The sequence below is a fragment of the Manis pentadactyla genome, chromosome 9 (genome assembly GCF_030020395.1).
Source record: "Manis pentadactyla isolate mManPen7 chromosome 9, mManPen7.hap1, whole genome shotgun sequence".
Taxonomy (NCBI): Eukaryota; Metazoa; Chordata; class Mammalia; order Pholidota; family Manidae; genus Manis; species Manis pentadactyla.
This window is the reverse complement of record NC_080027.1, coordinates 26,781,210-26,800,383: the sequence shown is the minus strand read 5'-3', so window position 1 is coordinate 26,800,383 and position 19,174 is coordinate 26,781,210. Positions and strand designations below refer to the sequence as shown.

The 19,174-nt window shown below is 37.5% G+C and overlaps 1 protein-coding gene across 1 annotated transcript in view; it reads left to right on the top strand.

Moving 5' to 3' along the window:
* Positions 1-12,829: 12,829 nt before the first annotated feature.
* Positions 12,830-19,174, top strand: part of TYR (tyrosinase) — a 78,264-nt gene continuing 71,919 nt past the window's right edge. The window contains exon 1 of the mRNA XM_036923325.2: positions 12,830-13,705. Coding sequence (XP_036779220.2) covers positions 12,887-13,705 — 819 coding nt within the window. The 5' untranslated portion in view covers positions 12,830-12,886. The remainder of the gene's footprint in view (positions 13,706-19,174) is intronic.

Below are 19,174 nucleotides of genomic sequence, written 5' to 3'. Positions count from 1 at the left end.
TGCTATTGATTTTATGGTAACTGCATTTATAATTTCCCACATCTTTTGTACATAGCTGTTTTCACCTACCATCGCGCTTTTCTGGAATTTTTTCCTCTACAGTGGCATACATCACTTAGTCATTGTTTCATTAAAAAGCTGTGAGTGGTAAATATTCTCAGCCTCTCCCCCCCCTCAAGTTTATTTAATTCACTCCTATCATAATACACTGAATTATGAAATTGTACATTTTAGGATTATTTTCTCTTAGTACTTTGCGTATATCCTTTTACTATATTCTGTACTACTTAACTGTCTATTTTTTAAATAATCTGTCTTTTCTATAGTGTTCCTTTTCCACATTTGTGTTTTGCTTTGATTTTCTGTTGTTCTATAATATTTCTGGAAGTCTATTTTATTTATTCTGCTTGTAGCTCAATGAGCTTTTTAAATTGAGGACTCATGTTCTATAATTCTGTGAAAGTTTCACTCCTTTGTATTGTCAGTCATCTCTGGAACTTCCCTGTGCTGATGGGCATGATGTTCCATCCACCTCTCCCTGAGGCTCAGACTTTTCATACTGCCAACTCTGTGGGAGGCTTTCCATTGCATCTCTCTTTTTACAGGCCTAACACCGAACCTCCTGTCCCACATGGGTGTTCAAACCTTATCTCCTAATATTAGGTGCATATCTGGCTTATTGCCCTCATGAGCATTAAGTGCATCAGATTGAGAGATCACTACACTGGCTTTTAATTCTCTAATCATTTTGGGAACCAAAGATTTCCCTTTCTGCCTGCCTCTCCCTCCCCCTCCCCACTGCCTCTCTCTCCCTCTCTGTCCATCTTTATTTCTGACTTCCACCAATTAATGTATTTAAATATTTTTTCAGACTTTAAGTTTATTTTCAAGTGTGCTGAAAATCTGCATCAAAGTTTTACTTTGTTTCTATAAATATTATTATATTTACAATCCAGAAAAGTAGCATAATCATGTGTTACTAAGAGTCTAATAACAAAAATCTTATATGTAACATATTTTATTTATTTTTAATGTAGAAACTGAAAGAAAAGAATGTGATTTCCATTAAAAAAAAAAGAAGTCTGCTAATCCAGCTCTTGGTTGGAAAGATTTTAAGCCACTAAATAGCAGTGTAGGCAAGGTAGCCTGACATTGCAGAAGTGTCTAGACTGTCAGATCAAACAAATCTGCTACCAAACAAATCCCTTCCTTCTGTCATTCTGACGGATGTCCTTAGCTCACCCTTTGTAGAGTACAGCCCTCATTTAGCTTTGCGTTTAGTCTTTATACCTCAACGAAGTGAACTGAGTTACAAAGTTGGCATGAAAGCACATGTGGAAGCTGTCAGGGCCTTTTATATTCCTAGTTTATAATATACTATCATTTCTTGACAGGGTTGGAGAAGGGAAGCAGGTTGGTTTTATAGCCAAGCTGTCAGGAAAACAAGATGGAACTGAAGTAGCGTATAACATGGTGTAGGTGAAAGTTCCTGCTTCTACGGAGAACTAGCAGATTTTTCCAGTTTCTTTTTCCCCACAATGACTTTGTAAAATTAATTAGATGTGCAGCATTTGCCTATCTCCAGCTTCCACACTAACCCAAGGACAAAAAGTTCAGGGTGCTTCAGAGTTGCTTTCTTATGGCCTGAGCCCATGTTTTCTCTGTTCCAGTGCTTCTGATCATATGATATAAGTATGACTTTGTGCATAGGAGCAATTTTCATCTGATTGTCTCAAATGTCTTTACAAATATCGGATCCTTGAGGAGTAAATGAGAAAGAATGGGGAGTTCTGTGCCGGGGAATTTAGTAACGACTATGAAATACTCAGAGGATCAGGACAAAGTTTCCTAATTCCTTAGACTGTCTGACTTGCTAATATTTAAAATAGAAGTAATATGATGTAGAATCTTAGTAGCACAAAGATATGCTTCTTACTAACATCAGTGATTAATACACTGAAATAATATGAGATGAAAGAAAAGTTTCTAGCCCAAGATTCTGTATAATTCATTAATATTCACTGTGTAACACAATTTTTTAGAATTGCTTAATATAAGGAACAAATTGAACAGAAATGAATCCCACATTTAAAAAATTTTACCTGTCTTTCTTAAGTCAAGTAATGGCACATCCTCCAGAAAAGACCTGAATACAATACACAGGAAAAGGGCATGGAAATTTGCAGGATGAGGATAGAAACCTCCTGTCTTAAAGACAACTAATTTAATTCTCATAGTAATCCTGTGAACTGAGTTTATTATCTCTATTTTACCAAATAAAGGAAAAACAAAAATAAGGCCAATGGTTGGTATAAGACAAACCTTTGGTCTTGTACAGTGGGCTCCCTTGTTCAAAGCCTATTTTTGTTTGTTTGATTTTGCTATGCATCATGATTGACTCTAGATAAAATGTATATTACTGGCCACTAGATAAAAGGAGATGTTTGGCAAAAATAGTGAAGTTTATATCAAAGTGGCACGGGGATCAAGCTAACAATTGTGTCATTACAGAACTTCTTGCTAATCCTCTTATAGACTTAGCATTATTGATTTTTACATATGCAGTATTTAAGATGGGTTTAAGGCTGACAGCCACTTCAATAGCACAAAATCATTATACTGTGTGCATAATAAGGACTAGATATTTTATAATTATAAAACTTCTAGAAAATGTTGGCTTAGTCCTTGATGGTGATAAATTAAGGGTGGTGGTCAAAGACTTAGGTTTCAGTAATGAGGAGACACATTATATCCTTCTAATAATTTTTCTATATATCTCCTTTTCTCTCTTTTTCACCTAAAATACTCATATCCATTTGTCCACATGAGGCCTGGTATCTATATACCATGATGTATATTGCATGTAGTCTTTGACTCCTTAAATGTCCCTAAATCATGTCAATTTTTCACACTGCTCAGATAGAAGTCATAATTTCTCCTTTCTTCTAACCTGTTTCAACCATAACCAATTACTTGAAGTCCTAAATGCATTGTGTCATCTCTGTATTTTGCTACTCCCTATCCCTGAGCTGCGCTTGCTTCCCTTGTATCTGTTCACTTACACCATTCTTCCTGAAAGGCTCTGTTCGGCATCATATGTACCCAAGAAGCCTTTCCTGACAATCTTGACTCCCTAGGCCCTTTCACAGATGGTATGGGTTACATGTCTCCACTGTGCTTCCTTAATTCCCCATATATAAATCCCAACATACAGACCTGGTGAAAAGGACAGAGAAAGCGTAACTACAGTGGTGTATTCAAACCCCGGATCCATTAGTTACTAGTTGCATACTCTAGGTAAGTCATATAAACTTTTGAACCTCACTTCCTCTATCAGATTCAAATAACCATTTCATTCAAGTTAGTTGCAGCAATGAAAGATGTGATGTGGAAAGCACAGAGAAGGCATCTGTGCTGGGTAGCATTCCTTCAGCCTCCCGGGTCCATTTTTTGCTTTCTCTATCCTTTTATAGGACACATGTGGCTGATTTTTAAGAACTGCATTAATGGGCTCTTTGCTCTGACTTGAACTTGACTTCATCCACAGAGGTGCACATACAGAAAGATCAGAGGGCAGAAGGAAAGTGAAGTCTAGGGTCAGGGTATTGAGTCTGCAAATCCCTCTTTGCCGTAGAGTCAGAGACTGCTTGCATCCTACAAGCCCCGGCTCCTGCCAGCTGGCTCAGTCAATACAGTGACCTTCTCTGTGTTCCAGTAATTGTTTTCTCCCCTTGCCCTTCATGCCCAGGGTATTGCATTATCCCTTGTTCATTTCTTTTAACCCTGCCCCCAAAATTGTAAATAGTTCCTTTATTAAACCCTCCTCACAAAGTCAGTTTGAGTGTGTCAGCTGTTCCTGCCAGAGCCCTGATTGATACCACATCCAACATTATTAACAATAGGCACTTAACAAACTGTCCTGTAATTGTCTCTTCATTGCTCTGAATCCTGCCAGACTGTGAGCTACTTCAGCACAGGGACCATGGCTCATTTACCACTGTTATCCTCTGTTGTTATATATATTGCTTGACAAAATATAAACACTCAATAAATGTTTATTGGTTCATCAGACAAAGAAAGGGAGGATGCATATTATTCTGACTCCTTAAAAGTAGGCACCACTCTTTATTCTTCTGAGTACACTGCTTCACACTGGGGTATCATAAATGTTTGCTATAATGCATATGAACTTATCCAGAAATAAGACTATAAGATGATTAAAATATGTTTCAGGGCAAATTAATCTTAGGAACAGTCAACAGGTTATCAAGGGCCACGTAATATTAGCTCAAGAGGACAGATAGGTCTTACTGAACTCGAGGAAGGACACAAAAGTTGGGATTAGGTGAGTATGTTCATAAACCCATCCTTAGTTTAGTGATCTATATGACCATTTGGTGAAAATGGAATTGAAGAAGGAAGCATTCTATAGATTATTTAGGTAAACAAGTTTTCAACCATTATCTTGCACAGAACAGTATTCTGGTACATACATTTGGAAAGATATTACTTGAAGCATCATCACTAGATAAATTATTTCTCTTCACTATAAGAAATATGCTAATTATATTAACTTGGTGGTGCGGGAATAATGTGGAGAATGACACTCTTTACTCTAATTATCACAAGGATCATTGGGCACCCAGGAAAAATTAGAGCTGCACAGGAAAAGATAATTGATTTCAAATGGCCAAACTGAAATTTGGGTTATGATGGGGGCTTAGAATTGTAATGCAATAGTTTAAACTTCAAGAGAGACAGATAGATTGAGTTTGTGAATGTACTTTGTTATCTAAAGCTATGAAAAAAGCCCCATCATTAACAACCTTTGGAAGTAGAACAGGTAGGCATCATTACGTCCATTTTGTAACTGTGGAAGGTTAAAATCTGAGAGATTAGCTGTTTCGTCCAATGGTAGCCCAGATCTAATTTGAACTGATCTCTGGCCCTGTGCTTTCCAGGATGACTCTGCTAATCCAGAGTTGACCAGTTGTTTACTGACTTTATCATAGACCCATTTTCCATGCCATTCTTCTTTGTAAGAGTTCTATGTGTTTATTTTCCAATTTAATGAATTTAATTTACATTGTTTTGACTCTTTTATGAGATGCCTTTTTGATAATAAGAGATTATCTTTAGTTATCAATACCTGGGGATTGCTCATGTAAGCCCTCATTTTGATTTAAGTTTCAATACTCTCCTAAAACCATTCTTTGTCTTAAAAGCACAACTCAAACCGTTGGATGACATTGTCTATGTTGGTGATTTATAACCCATTAACTATAGAATTAACCCACATTATGCATAGATTGAGTAATTTCTGTAACTTGAACATATACACTTAATATTTTACAAATGCTTGTATACACAGTGCTATGAAATAAATACATAAATTCACATAATTTATGTTATTAATTATTAAACCAACAATTGCGCCATTATATGCCATAAATTCTAAAAGACATGTATGTACTTTCTCCTAGAGGATCTGCACGATTTATTGACATTAAAACAAGCTTCTTTTGCAAAGGCTGTGCATTCAAGCTCTGCATTTTAGTTCATTTGATGGGACTATTTTAATGTTATCAGAGTCTGTGCTCTCTCAGTAGCCACCCTACAACTGTGTCTTCCTACTAATCCATTTTCTTTATAATGTGTCTTAAATTAAACTGTCTGTTCTTGTAATGCAATTTTGCTCTTCTTAGTGCTTTTTACATATTTCTAATAAATATTTAATCAAAGGTGGGGTATGCATTAAGCGTTAGCAGAACTAGCTCTCCATGTAGTAGCACTATGTAGAGTCAGGAAATGGACATTCTACAGTTAATACCCTCTGACTTTAGGATCATTTACAGACAGTTTAACTGAAGCAAAGAAAATACAAGTCATTCAGTGTTATGGTGATCAAAATTTGCTGGACATTCAACAGTCTATGAAGACCGATTTTTAAAGGGAGATTTAATGTGTGATTGAAGTAATCTATTGCAAAAAAAAAAAGAAAAAACACCTTCAAATTGTAGCAGGGGATTGGTTGAGACCCATCTATACTCTGGAAGCATCTTTCATAAAAGTTATGACTCTGCCTTTCATAAAACTTATGACTGTGGTAAAGCAAAGTCTGAGGTCAGGATTAGACAAAAGCAGGATTAGTAAAGTACAATCAGCAAGAAAAATTGTATTATTATAGATGACAACAGAATGAAACGGAATATGTATGAGATCTAGAATTATACAAATATGGCCTCTGCCATTTACTAGTAGTTTGACCTTAAGCATTTAAGCATCAGTTTCCTTAACTGTAAAGAGATATATGTAACCTTCAGTACAAGTTTTGAGGATTAAAATTTTTTAATTATATGTAAAATGCCTAGCCCAAAGTTGACATCCAATAATGTTGCATGAAAATGATTGTTGAATAAATCCCAGGAAACACTAGTCCCCTCCCCTCTCCTAGCTAGGCCTCTATCGGGGTGTTGGTAAAATGTGTCCCTGACTCTCTTTGGTCCCTCTTCACGGTGGGCCTTCTCACCTCCCTCAGTCTAGGCTGAGGTTATCGCAGGTGCTGATCTCCTGACTTAGTGCCTGACACTACGCCCAAAGGATGGGCTGTTCTCATTAATATTACTTCCTAGTCATCCTACAACACTGCCTTTCCTGTGTCCAGAATGGTATTTTGTGATCTTAAAAGTTCACCTACTAGTCTAAAATGTTATTATCTATTATATCAGTGTCATGCATTTACGGATGTTCATTTTATTATTTATCTTCTTCTCTATGCTTGAAATCCTTTAGAACTTTAAGATGCAGTTCACAAAATACAAAGAAAAACATAACAGAAGAAGAAACAGATCTAGTCTTTCATCAGTCCATCCATTCTCCACCTAATAAAGATATACTAGAAATTCCAAACACTATACCAGGTACTTCACATGAAAGTGCATTTTGCCACCCACCAAAAAAAGGATTCGTGGTCTGAAGGGAGCATCAGATAAATTAGTAGATTATTACAATGTGTTGTGGTCAGCGTGATGACAAAGTGAACGCAGGGAACAATGAAAGAACAGAAGAAAGTGCCCCAACCATTCTTGGAGGACTCCTGTAGAATGCAGAGGCTTTCTTGAGGCAATGACATCTGAGCTGAACCTACTGGATTATGCCAGTGAATAGAGAGAAGCATTCCTAGTAGGGAAAGGGCATGTGCTAAGCTCAGAATCCTAAGGAAGCACAGCATCTCCACACAGTGACAGAAGTTCAGTATCTTAGAGATTAAGGTTTTAGTTGAAGGAAAAGAGCAAGTGAGGATGCTAGTTAGAGAAGAAGGGACCAATTTATAATAATGCTATCTAACTATATCTAATAAAATGGTTATTTCCTAGCTCTTAACACTAAAAATGCCTAGATGTAATGAGAGCCCTGTAGCAATATCACAAGCACCTGATTTGTGGTTTTTAATAATAACAGTTCACATTTTTTGAGTATTTAATATGTGTTAGACCTTGTACTGAGTGTTTAACATGTATTATATCTTGTAAAACTCAAAAGGGCCCTATGTGGTAGGGATGAGTACACCAAGGCCACGATAAGTGAAATTATTGAACAAATCATAAGTATAGCCTCATTCTATTCTCCCTCTTTTCTTCCCAAGAAGCCTAAGAACTAATAACTGACAGACCTTGGCTGAAAATTCAGAGTCTGACTCCAAAGCATCAAATCTAGGGGCAACTGAGGTCTGTGACTTATGTGTTTTTGCATGGTACCCTCCCGACCCCCCAGTATCTAGAATAGTGTCTTGGGAATATGAGATGCTCAATATTTATTGAATAAATGAATGACTAAACTTTAATCATCAATTTTTACTATCACATGAAACACACCAAATACATAAAACTCTGTAAGTCTTCATGATAGTTAAAACAAACATATAGGTTATGTTTAGAGGTTGTTAGGATATCAGATCTTTATTCTGAAAATAAAAGGACAAGAATCAAGCATTTACCCTGCCTTTCTTGTACACAATGTATTTCAGAGTAACCAAACAGTTGATGAGGAAAAGTTATTCATTACAAAAGAATCACAATTAACAAATACAAATAAAATTTAAAAATTCACTATTGTTATAATTCTTAATGAAATGATGGATGTGAGAAACAATTACCAATGGATGAAAAAACTATGTGGTGTGTCAGATTTTTTTGTTTCTGTCAGAGAACTGTATAATAGACAAGACAGCCTGACAAGGCATCATCTCAACCCACTGATCAATTTAAAAAACTAATAATGTGGAAAACAGACAATATATTCTCTGACATCTTTAAGTAATACACAATGACACCTGTGAAGAAATTCTTACAAAAACAGTAACAAAATGGACCCTGAATCTATAAAATTTGTCAACTCTGAAAAGTGTGGTATTTGACAGGACAAAATCCACTTTGTTCCACAAATAAATTTTTGCATTAATAAAGGGAGAGAGAGAGAAACAGAAACTTAAAACCTAAGAAGTATACCAACCAAAGCAATGTATTGAAACTGCCAACACGTCGTATACAAAGACCTTGTTCGGATCTTGGAGAGCATTTTTAAGATAATTAAAGTAAATTGAACATAGACTTGAAATACAATATTATTAAGGAATTATTGTTCTCTCCTTTTTTCTGAAATGGTGTACTGGTATTATGGTTACATTTTCAAGTATTTCATTGTTAACTATGTATACTGAGATATTACGGAGAGGATATGTTGAGATTTGTTTTAAAATGCTAAAGAATTTTTTTTCTTTTTATGTTGTTGGGACAGGAGAAACAATGCCTGCAGAAACGTGATAGTTGTTGAAGCCCTTGATTATGGGTACATGCTCATTCATTATATTATTTTTTTCTAGTTTGAATATATTTAACTATTTCCATATACTTAATAAATGGCAGCTACTGTTAAAATTTAGAGAAAGGGCTAAAAAACAAAGTTGGAGAAGAAGGGTCAAACTACCATCAAATAAACCAGCAAAGACTGATGGTCAGAATGAGGGAAAAGAGCAAGGCTGACTAGGTCAAAACCAGTGAGCTGGTGAATGATCAATGCAAACATGGGAAGACAGGACAACTGTTTGTGTCTAGACTATAATTTAACTCTCAAATTCAACATGTCTAAAATTGAAATCACATTCAATTCCAAGAAACCTTTTACCCTTAACTGCTCCTCGTTTTAGTTAGTGGCACTAGCCAGAAACCTAGGAGTCAACCCCAACCTCTTGCCTCTTCACTTGTCACTCCCCTTGAATCCGCCACCTGTGTATCTCTCCCGATCCGCTCACTTCTGTCCTTCTCAGGGATCATCACTCCAGGCCAGGCCACTTAATTTCTTACCTGGATTACTCCAATAATCTCTAATGGCTATTTCTACATCAACTGTTGCTCCACCCTCACATCAGTTTTTATCTCATCAGCTTCAGTGAAATGTTTTAAATTTACATAATATTGCATCAAATCTCTGCTTTGAGCCCTTCAAGAACTATGATCTCATCCATACATGTACCTCCATACTTATAGCACATGTTCATAGCATCTCCATAAAAATATTTTAACTGACAATATGCTTCATGAGGGTAGAAACCTCTCTGTTGTGCTTTCCATAGCATCCCCATGTCTCAGTATATGCCTGATAATTGATGCTTAGTAAATACTTGCAGAGTATTTACTGACCTTCTATATTTGATTAATAGAATATTGCATTAGTTCATGTGTTACATCATACCATAATCTCTGAGAATACAACAGGACACTTTTAAATTCTGTAAACTAGAGATACCTAGAGAAAATATATCTAGGGTTCAAGGGAGAACCAGTCTAAATGGGGTTTGATATTTAAAATATGTATTAACAATGAGCCCTTTACAGAGAAGTCCACCATCGGGCATATCACTTCAAGTCCTTATCAATAGGGCACATATTCTAAGATGGATTCCTCAGTGGATTCCTAAAACCACAGATAGTGCCAAACCCTATATGTTTTTATTTCCTACACTTACATACCTATGATAAAGTTTAATTTAAAAATCAGGCACAGTGAAAGATTAACAATAATAAAATAGAATGATTATAACATATTATAATAAAAGTTATGTGAATATGGTCTCACTTTCTCAAAACAGTCTATTGTACTTGTGAAATGATAAAATGCCTATATGGTCTGATGAAGTGCGGTGAATGACAGAGGCACTGTGATGTAGCGCTATGCTGCTACATATTGCTCTTCTCAAGATATGTTAGAAGGAGGATCATCGGCTTCTGAACCACGGTTGACCACAGGTAACTGAAACATTAGATAAAGTGGAACTACCATACATATGGGCAAGAGGAGATTGTGTCCTATATTTGGGAGTAATAAAGATGATCTGTCGATTTAAGGAAATGAACTTTGTAAGGAAATTAAGAGAACAAAGTGCATTTTGGCCATTCCTCTAAGCATGTTCTGAAGATTATGAAAGACACTTGGGGGAGCAGACATAGAAGCCCAGTCATGTGACAGAGGCTTTCTAAGTTATTCAGTGGGAAGCCTGATGGGGGGGAAATGTAAAGCAACATTCTTAATTAAACTGAACATCAGAAATTGAACTCTGGCGGTAAGTAGATAGAACAGAATTACAAAGGCCACATGTGGTTATAAGTAATAGAGAACCAAGGCTCCTCAGGGGCGAGAAGCCCTGTGTTAATCCCTTTGTGGCTCTGGAAGGAGGAAGAAAACAGATTAAGCGTCCTTGTGAAGATCATGTGATGACTTCCTGATCCAGCCACAGGCAGCATTTCCATGGAAACTTCTCTTCTCTTCCTCTTCACCCACACACTGCTCCTTCCACCAAAAAAGGCTTTTTAGAGTCCCAAGAAATTCATATGGAGGAGCCTCGGTGTCTTCTCTAAATAATGAGACAAACTCCAGCAGAAAGGGAAGAGAAGAGAGAGGCTGACATGCCAGCATCACCAGGATGGTGGTAGTCTTCCCTGGAACTCCAAGCTAAGAGCCCAGACACTTGGAGCTTTCACTTTTTCTCCCATGTTCTTTATGTTCAGGGGACCACCCAGCTTTGAGAATGGAATGATCAAAAGGAAGGAAGTCTCAGAGGAGCAATCTTGATTTGACAACTCTCAAATCTCTAACTTTTCAGTTCACCTTTGTTCAAACCACTTAGTTGTTAAGCCCCTTCGTGGAAGTCCCAGGTATAATATCCTATAGTGTGGAGAGCACGTGTGGCTAAAATTGCAATATTTCCAGAATTTCTCACCTGGCCTTGGTGCATCTCCGTATCAATAGGTGTTTCCAAGGGGTGGAGAGAAGTAGGCCATCTCCATATCAATATATCAACAGGTGATTACAAGGGTTGGGGGAGTGAGGGCATATCTGGACCAGAGAGGTTTGGTGGGGTCCCTTTCTGCAGCCAGATCCTGAGAGATATGGCCAAACAGAAGTGGACAACTGCTTGTAAACTAATAAACAGATTCCTCCCACTTTATTTCTCCTTTTGACTGATTTTGGCTTCAAAGGGTGTTTGCCCTGGGTTGGGAACATATCTGTCTCCCCCTTCCCACACTCCCCACACCCCAAAGTCACAGCATGTCTGAATTCAGTGCTTAACTCTGCCAATGAAACACAGCTCCCCCCTCTAGAGCTTCCTTCACCTGATGTATTGTCTCCATTCTCATTTGTCTTTTCAATGTATGCCTACCCTTTAACATTTTACTCAGTGGGCATTCCCTTAATAAAACCAGAATCCTATTATCCAAAACTACACAATACTTTCCAGTATCTTCAATTGGCAAATGTACCACTCCATTAAAAGTCTGATGTATTTATTATCTGTACCACTCATTTGAAAACTAGCACAGTGGGAAAATTATATTTTAATCCAAGCATTTCAATTTGTCTGGCTCATTATACACACAGAGAGAGAACTCCTGAATTTAAATGATAATAAATATTTGTTAAATAAATGTATCACTCCTTATACATTCACTCACTAAACTGAGAATTCCTTTGCAAGACCAAACTGCCAATAATCTTTCAAATAAATTCCTGATTTCCAGAACTTACGGGTGAAACACAATGGCTACAGCATTTAAAAACAAAAAAAGAGTTTCTTTTGGAACATTAACTGGTCGTTAAAGTAGTTAAAGTCCCCACAAAAAGCAGACAACCCACCTGTTAAAGTTATTTGATCCCTATCAAAGTGAAGGACTCTTATCTTTAGAAATAATCAGAAAATGAACAAGCAGCCGAATGCATCAAGATAATTAGGGGGAAACAGCAGAAAGATTTTGTTTCTTCTGAAACTTTGTATAAAACAAATAAGCTGCAATATGATCAGATATAAGAAATCACCTCTAGGCTCTGAGAAGAATCTCTTTCTGCAAAGCTGAGTTCTGCAAATGTTTTGGCCTATTTATGGTCTCAGAAACAACTCCCTTGCACTGATAATCTCTAACACTTCCTGACCTTTCTTCATAAGCAAAGCCCTAGTCCTGACACTACTTTTCATTTTAAAATAAAGATCCTCATTAATTTCATAGCTAATGAATGTATTTTCTTAGATCAGGCATTATTTTTTTATTATCATTCAAACCGTAAGAATAAAACTATTAGTGGTGAATAGTGTCTGTCACATGACCATAGGCCTGTCCCCTGGGTGGGATATGTGCCAACTCCAAAGACAAATTAGTCATGTGGCTTTCAGAGGATGAAAGCTTAAGATAAAGACTAAGTGTCTGATGCTGGAGGTGGGAACGGTATTACATAGGTCTTAGCCAAAACATGTGATAGTCACTGAAGGGGAGGATGGAAAGAGAAGTGTGCGGCTCAGTGAACCAGCTCCATCCAGCCTGGGAGCACTGCAGGAAGAATGCTCCTGGCTGCTGTGTGCTGCCTGCTGTGGCATGCCCAGATCTCCGCCGGCCACTTCCCTCGAGCCTGCGTCTCCCCCAAGAACCTGATGGGGAAGGAGTGCTGCCCGCTGTGGAGGGGCGACGGGAGTCCCTGCGGCCAGCGCTCGGGCCGGGGCTCCTGCCAGGACATCGTTCTGTCCAATGCGCCCCTGGGGCCTCAGTTCCCCTTCTCCGGGGTGGACGACCGGGAGTCTTGGCCCTCTGTCTTCTACAACAGGAGCTGCCGGTGTTTCGGCAACTTCATGGGGTTCGACTGTGGAAACTGCAAGTTTGGCTTTGGGGGACCAAACTGCACAGAGGAGCGGCTCTTGGTCAGAAGAAACATCTTCGATCTGAGCGTACCAGAGAGGAACAAATTTCTCGCGTACCTCACCTTAGCAAAGCATACTACCAGCCCAGACTACGTCATCCCCACAGGCACCTCCAGCCAAATGAATAACGGATCGACACCCATGTTTAAAGACATCAACATTTATGACCTCTTTGTGTGGACTCATTACTATGTGTCCAGGGACACACTGCTTGGGGGGTCTGGGATCTGGAGGAACATTGATTTTGCTCACGAAGCACCAGGTTTCCTGCCTTGGCATAGACTCTTCTTGCTGCTGTGGGAACAAGAAATCCAGAAGCTGACAGAGGATGAGAACTTCACTATTCCATACTGGGACTGGCGAGATGCTGAAAACTGTGACATTTGCACAGATGAGTACCTGGGAGGGCGCCACCCAGCCCACCCTGACCTACTCAGCCCGGCATCCTTCTTCTCCTCTTGGCAGGTAAGGTGTGCGGGGGACACGGTATCAGAGCATAAAGGAGCCCTCGCTATTGCTCCTTCAGGCAGGTCTTCATCAGCTTCCTTCTCCATCTGTCCCACCAAGAGTAGAAAAGGTCCCCTATTAACAGTTCTCAAAATACCTGTGTGTTTTCTTTACAACACACTTCACAATTGTGGTTACATAGAAATTATGTGGTTTTGCCTAATATCCTCTACTAGGTTCCTAAGCTCCAAACAGGAAGCACTTGGCTTAACCACTGCATTTTCTGGAACCTAGGATGGTGCCCGGCAAATGCTACCTATCTGTTGAATGAATGGATGAATTAATATTTAGATGATTAAATAAATAAATGATCTAGATCAGTGTTTCTGAAATTTCCTTCACAAAAAAAGTCACACAGTGCAAAAATACAAATCCCTAGCTCTATCTTAGATTCACTGATCAGAATCTTAAGAGAAAGGTCCTGGGAAGGCATCATTTATTAAATGTCTGTGGTGATTGCCATCATCAGTAACATTTGGGGGACACTGTTTAGTTTGAATCATTTTTTTAAATATAGGAGGACCCTGAGGCCTGAATAGGTCAATTATGAAAACAGCTAATACTCATTGACATTTAGCATGTGTGAGCAATACTTTTGTGTATTAACTCATTCAATACCCTTACTAAATGTTCCCTCTTTAAAGATTAAAAGACTGAGGCTTAAAGGCATTAGGTAACTCATACAAGATTCATACAGCTAGTAAGTAGTAGACAAAAGAAATGTCTCTCAGATGGTTTGGCTGCATTACCACCCTATACTATTTCCAGGGTCATGACTGCTAAGCTGTCTTTAGCCAAAGGATCTGGCCCATTCTGTGTCACTTTTTTCATTAGACTGAAGAAGAAATTAACTTTCTCCTAAATATGTGTAAACTTCAGAGGTGCATGATGGGAGATTGCTATTTTGAGATTTTATTTCCATTCCTCCTATTCTGAATTTCTTACTCTGGATTAGGGACAAGAGGTAACTAAACAAGTATGCTTTTAATTTAATGATCTATCATTCTAAAACCATAAGGTAGAAGGAATGCGTTTCTGCCTGTACTCAACATTTCTAATGCACTACTTTTGACCAAAAGTGCTCTACAGAACTAAGCCCAAATGAGGTAGGAAGAATCTTGTACTGTGCCTTGCACACTGCAGTTTCGAAATGTGGAAGGCTTCCCACCAGCCCCATGCCTCCCACTAAGATCATACACCTTCCAAATGGAGCCTCTTGGAGCTCACTGAAAATTGGCCACTCTACAACATCTGGTGTCACTAATGTCAGCTATTTACCAAGAGTAATGAGTGTTGTTTGTGTAGGAAAAGTTGGGAAAAATGCCCTTGAAAAAATATATATTTCAGCAAGCCTTGAGATCTCCTGCCTTAACCTTGAAGTGTAAAACTCTCACCTAGCTCTCATGTCCTCTGTTACTGCTTAAAATACTGAGCTTGGATGTGGGATTTTTCTGTCAGTTATAACACATTCCTTAACTAGTTTCACTTGACCCAGAAAAGCTGGCGGATTATTGAAATGACTGAAGAAGTTGAAACACCTCCACACTAAAGCTTAATAGCTACTGTTCCTTAATTATATGAGATATATGCTACTTGGCAATACTCAGATATATATATATATCGAATTTTTTCTAATCACCTATTGATTATAAAGTGGTGAATGTTTTCCTTACTTTGTTTTATTTTTTTTTAATGATTGTGGCCAATTTTACTCCTAAATAAAACTTTGAGTCTAGTTGGTAAACACTGGCCTGAACTTGTTACAACATTTGGTTCAATATTGTCTATTATTAAACTGGTGTTAAAAATAAAACTGGGAAATAGAGTGGATAAAGACCATTGAAAAAAAAGCAGTTTAAATAAAGAGGGTGAAATGAATGAACATTTGGGTCCACCTAAGATGAGTGGTGTCACTGTGTGAGGTGAGAGCTGAAACCATCTCTAGTTGGCTGTTTCCATTCCTCCATACAGCTTCTCTAGTTCCAGTCCTTTAAAAATTAAGATTAGTTGTTTATTTTGATTTAATTCAACAGTTCTCAGCATCTAAAGCACTTAGGGAGCTTAAAACAAAACAAAAACAAAACACAGTAACTGCATGAGCTCCATCCACTTAACTTCTGCTGGAAAATCACACTCAGAAGGTCCACTGTGAAGTCCTGAAGCCTGTATTTTCTAAAACCTTCTTGGGTAATTCTACTGTGCAGCCAGTACTGATAATCACTGATTTAATATGGAAATTGTTTTAGTATCTATTTCACTTTATAAATGCATGTTGTATAATAAACACACCCCTAGTTTAAATGTTTTTGCCTGAATTAAACACTAAAATCAAGAGCTTGACTATTTAGTGTGAGGTGAGACCACCCCCACCTTCCAGACTTGGTGAGTTCATTACCTTCCGAAATAACTACACTGACAGCCCTTTGGTACAAAGCCTCCATGTTTTTCTTTGGTTTCAGATCTTTTTCACTTGACACAAAAGTAGAGGTTTTAGAGATTCATAGCATTTATTAGTTCTGCGTTAAGAGAGCATCAGTGGTGTGTAGCTAGTGCTGGCATTTGATTAAAAAGAAGCCTAGAAATGTAGAATGATTTGTCTAAGGTCCAGTAGCTGATGACTAAAATCCAAAGCCTCTGGCTACAGGGCTATTTCCCCATAAATAATGAGCCATTTAGGCTCAGAAGAGATCAAATAAGCCACTAATTTATTGACGTAACATTTGACTCACATTCACTTGACTTCCTTAAAATTCAGTTTTACAGATAACTGGGGGAGGTATTATGATGCAGTCCTTCTCTTTCAAGTTATAATGAAAATATTCCATTAGACTTTTACTGATCCACACCCCTTACTCAGGTAGAACTGACCCTCACCTCTTTGTGCTATCATTACACTTGGTACAGATTTATATCGTGGCACCTATAACTCTTCAGTACAGGTAGCTGTTTTCAAATCTCTCTTTGTAGACCTGTCTTGGTTTGCTGCTCCATGGTAGAGATCATTTCTAATTTATTTTTATATCCACAGAGTTCAGGACCATAATATATATATGGAATGAGCTTTATCAATGTATGCTGAATTGAACAAAATTAAATTTCATAGACATGCTTGCTCTAATGCTCGAATACATAAAAAATTGAACTCTGCATGGCTGGATTTCTAGAACCTTAGACTGTACTTCTTTGCAGCACTGAATCCCCAAGGCCAAGGAGACAACAATGCAAAATGAACAGCAACTAAATTCAAAGTCTAGAATAAAACATTTTGCATAGTTCTCCCTGGGATTCCACATGTATGTGTGTACATGCATGCAGAAAAGAGAGCATACAATAGAGAAGACCAAACAAGTTACAACATTTTGTATTGAGTATTGAATATTGTATTTTGTATTGAATATTGAGATTAATAATATTCAATGATAGGGTTTTCTATGAAATAATTAAAATTGGATATTTAGTTAATGTTAGGATTCTTAGAAAACTGTTTTTCTTATATTCAGAATTCATGTCTTCTTTTGGTATGGTTTTTCATTTATTTGCTTACTGCCAAGAGCTTCTGTAAAGTACAAGCATGTTTATCATCAGTTAGGACAGTCCATTATTTTTGGAGATGGGGGTGTGCTTAATACAAATATCTATGCTCAACACAATTAGATCCAAAGTTAGACAAGCAGCAGGTAGACTAGCCAGAAAAAGGAAAGGTAGGTGAGGGGTAGCTGTCATAATGAATCAAAGAGGAAATACGTTTTTCCAAGATGATAGACGGGAGTGAAATGTGGCAAGGGAATTCACTCATGAGGTGAGAAGCCCATCACATGGAAGTAAATAGTGGGAAGAAAAAAAGTCACATTCAGCAGAGAGGCAGGGGTTCAGGTAACCATGGCAACAGCTCAGTGCAATAACAGATTCCCTTTTTTCTTTATGAAAAAGATTCTGTGGAATGTCATCTGGGTTTTATTTTTCCAGATAAGCCTCTAATGCCATAATAGAATCTTTGCTCCTGAAAGCTTTTAATAACTAATAGTTAAATGCAATTTCTTTAAATTTATGAGAGCACTATTTTCTCCATTAATACACCTGTTTCTTCTTTCTAGCTCCCCTTTGTCATTTGACTTGGGATGCTTGATTTTTCCCCCCAATCACACATTATAAATCACTGTGTTGAAATAGAAAAGGACAAATTCCTCATCTGAAGACCTCTGCCCCTTACCAGATTCCAGCTCGGCCACTTATGAAATGCTATTGAACATGTTATGCAGCATCATTGACCTTTGTTTTTTCTCACCAGAGAAAATGGGGTGCAATTATCATATGTGCCTGTTTTTTGTGTTAATGAAAATACTAAATGGAATGGAAAGCAGAATGCAGTTTAAGGGTATAACCTTTTGAGTCATGTAAACATGAATTTCAGTGGACTTTTGTAACTTATTCAGCTACAAGATCTGAAAGTTAATTATTCTGAGAACTTTTTAAAATTAGAACAATATTATCTTAAAGCATTACTGTGAAAGGCTTCAATGAAGTCTGTTAATGTAAAATGACTAGTTTTAATATCTGACATATTCTTTCAGTTCCACATGTAGAAATTTTTATTATATCTTTATATGATACACCACTATTAGTTATTTAAATAATAAAAACAACCAGTGTTACAGAGCCAGGGCTATAAACTATCTGGTGAACTGTCCAATGGTCTCATATTCAGTAATAACATAATAGCTGTCATTATTATGCACTCTATATATGGCACTATGTACTAAGTACCTTACATATGTTAAATTATTTGCTCCTGCATAAAAAGTTGTTACAATCCACATTTACAGATGAAAAACCTTAATACTTAGGGAGCTTAAGTAATCTGCCCAAGGTTGTAGCTAATAAAGAGTCAATGTCGGAGAGCATGTCTGACTGCAATGTCCATGATCATCACCATAATGCTAACAATTTCTCCTACTCAGCCTCTCCTTCTGCATCAAATATAAAGGTGATGACTTTCGATTAAGTTTTTCAAATTGTTTCTGGAACTGGGCTAAATTTCCTTCTTGTTTCCTACTAATACATCCAATCACCTAAATACTTAGTCACTTGGCAGTTGGCATTTCAGCAAAAATTGTGCCATTCAAACCTCTCTAATTTAAACAAGTGTGCCTTAGGAGTCTTTTAGGCAGTGAGGATCTTTTGAAAATACTCTGAGATGGTTTATTATTTAAACAGGAATGAAAATGATTCATCTATGTGCCTGCTATGATGTCTATGTAATCAATATTGTAAAGGAATATCCAATGTATGACATTCAATGCAAACATTAGGTCAGCCTTAGTCAACCAGTCTTATGCCAGAGGCAGTAATAAACGTAGTGGATTTACCTCTAGAATCAGGAGAAATGTGTATTAATGCTCTAGCTCTGAGTCTAAATAAACATCACAT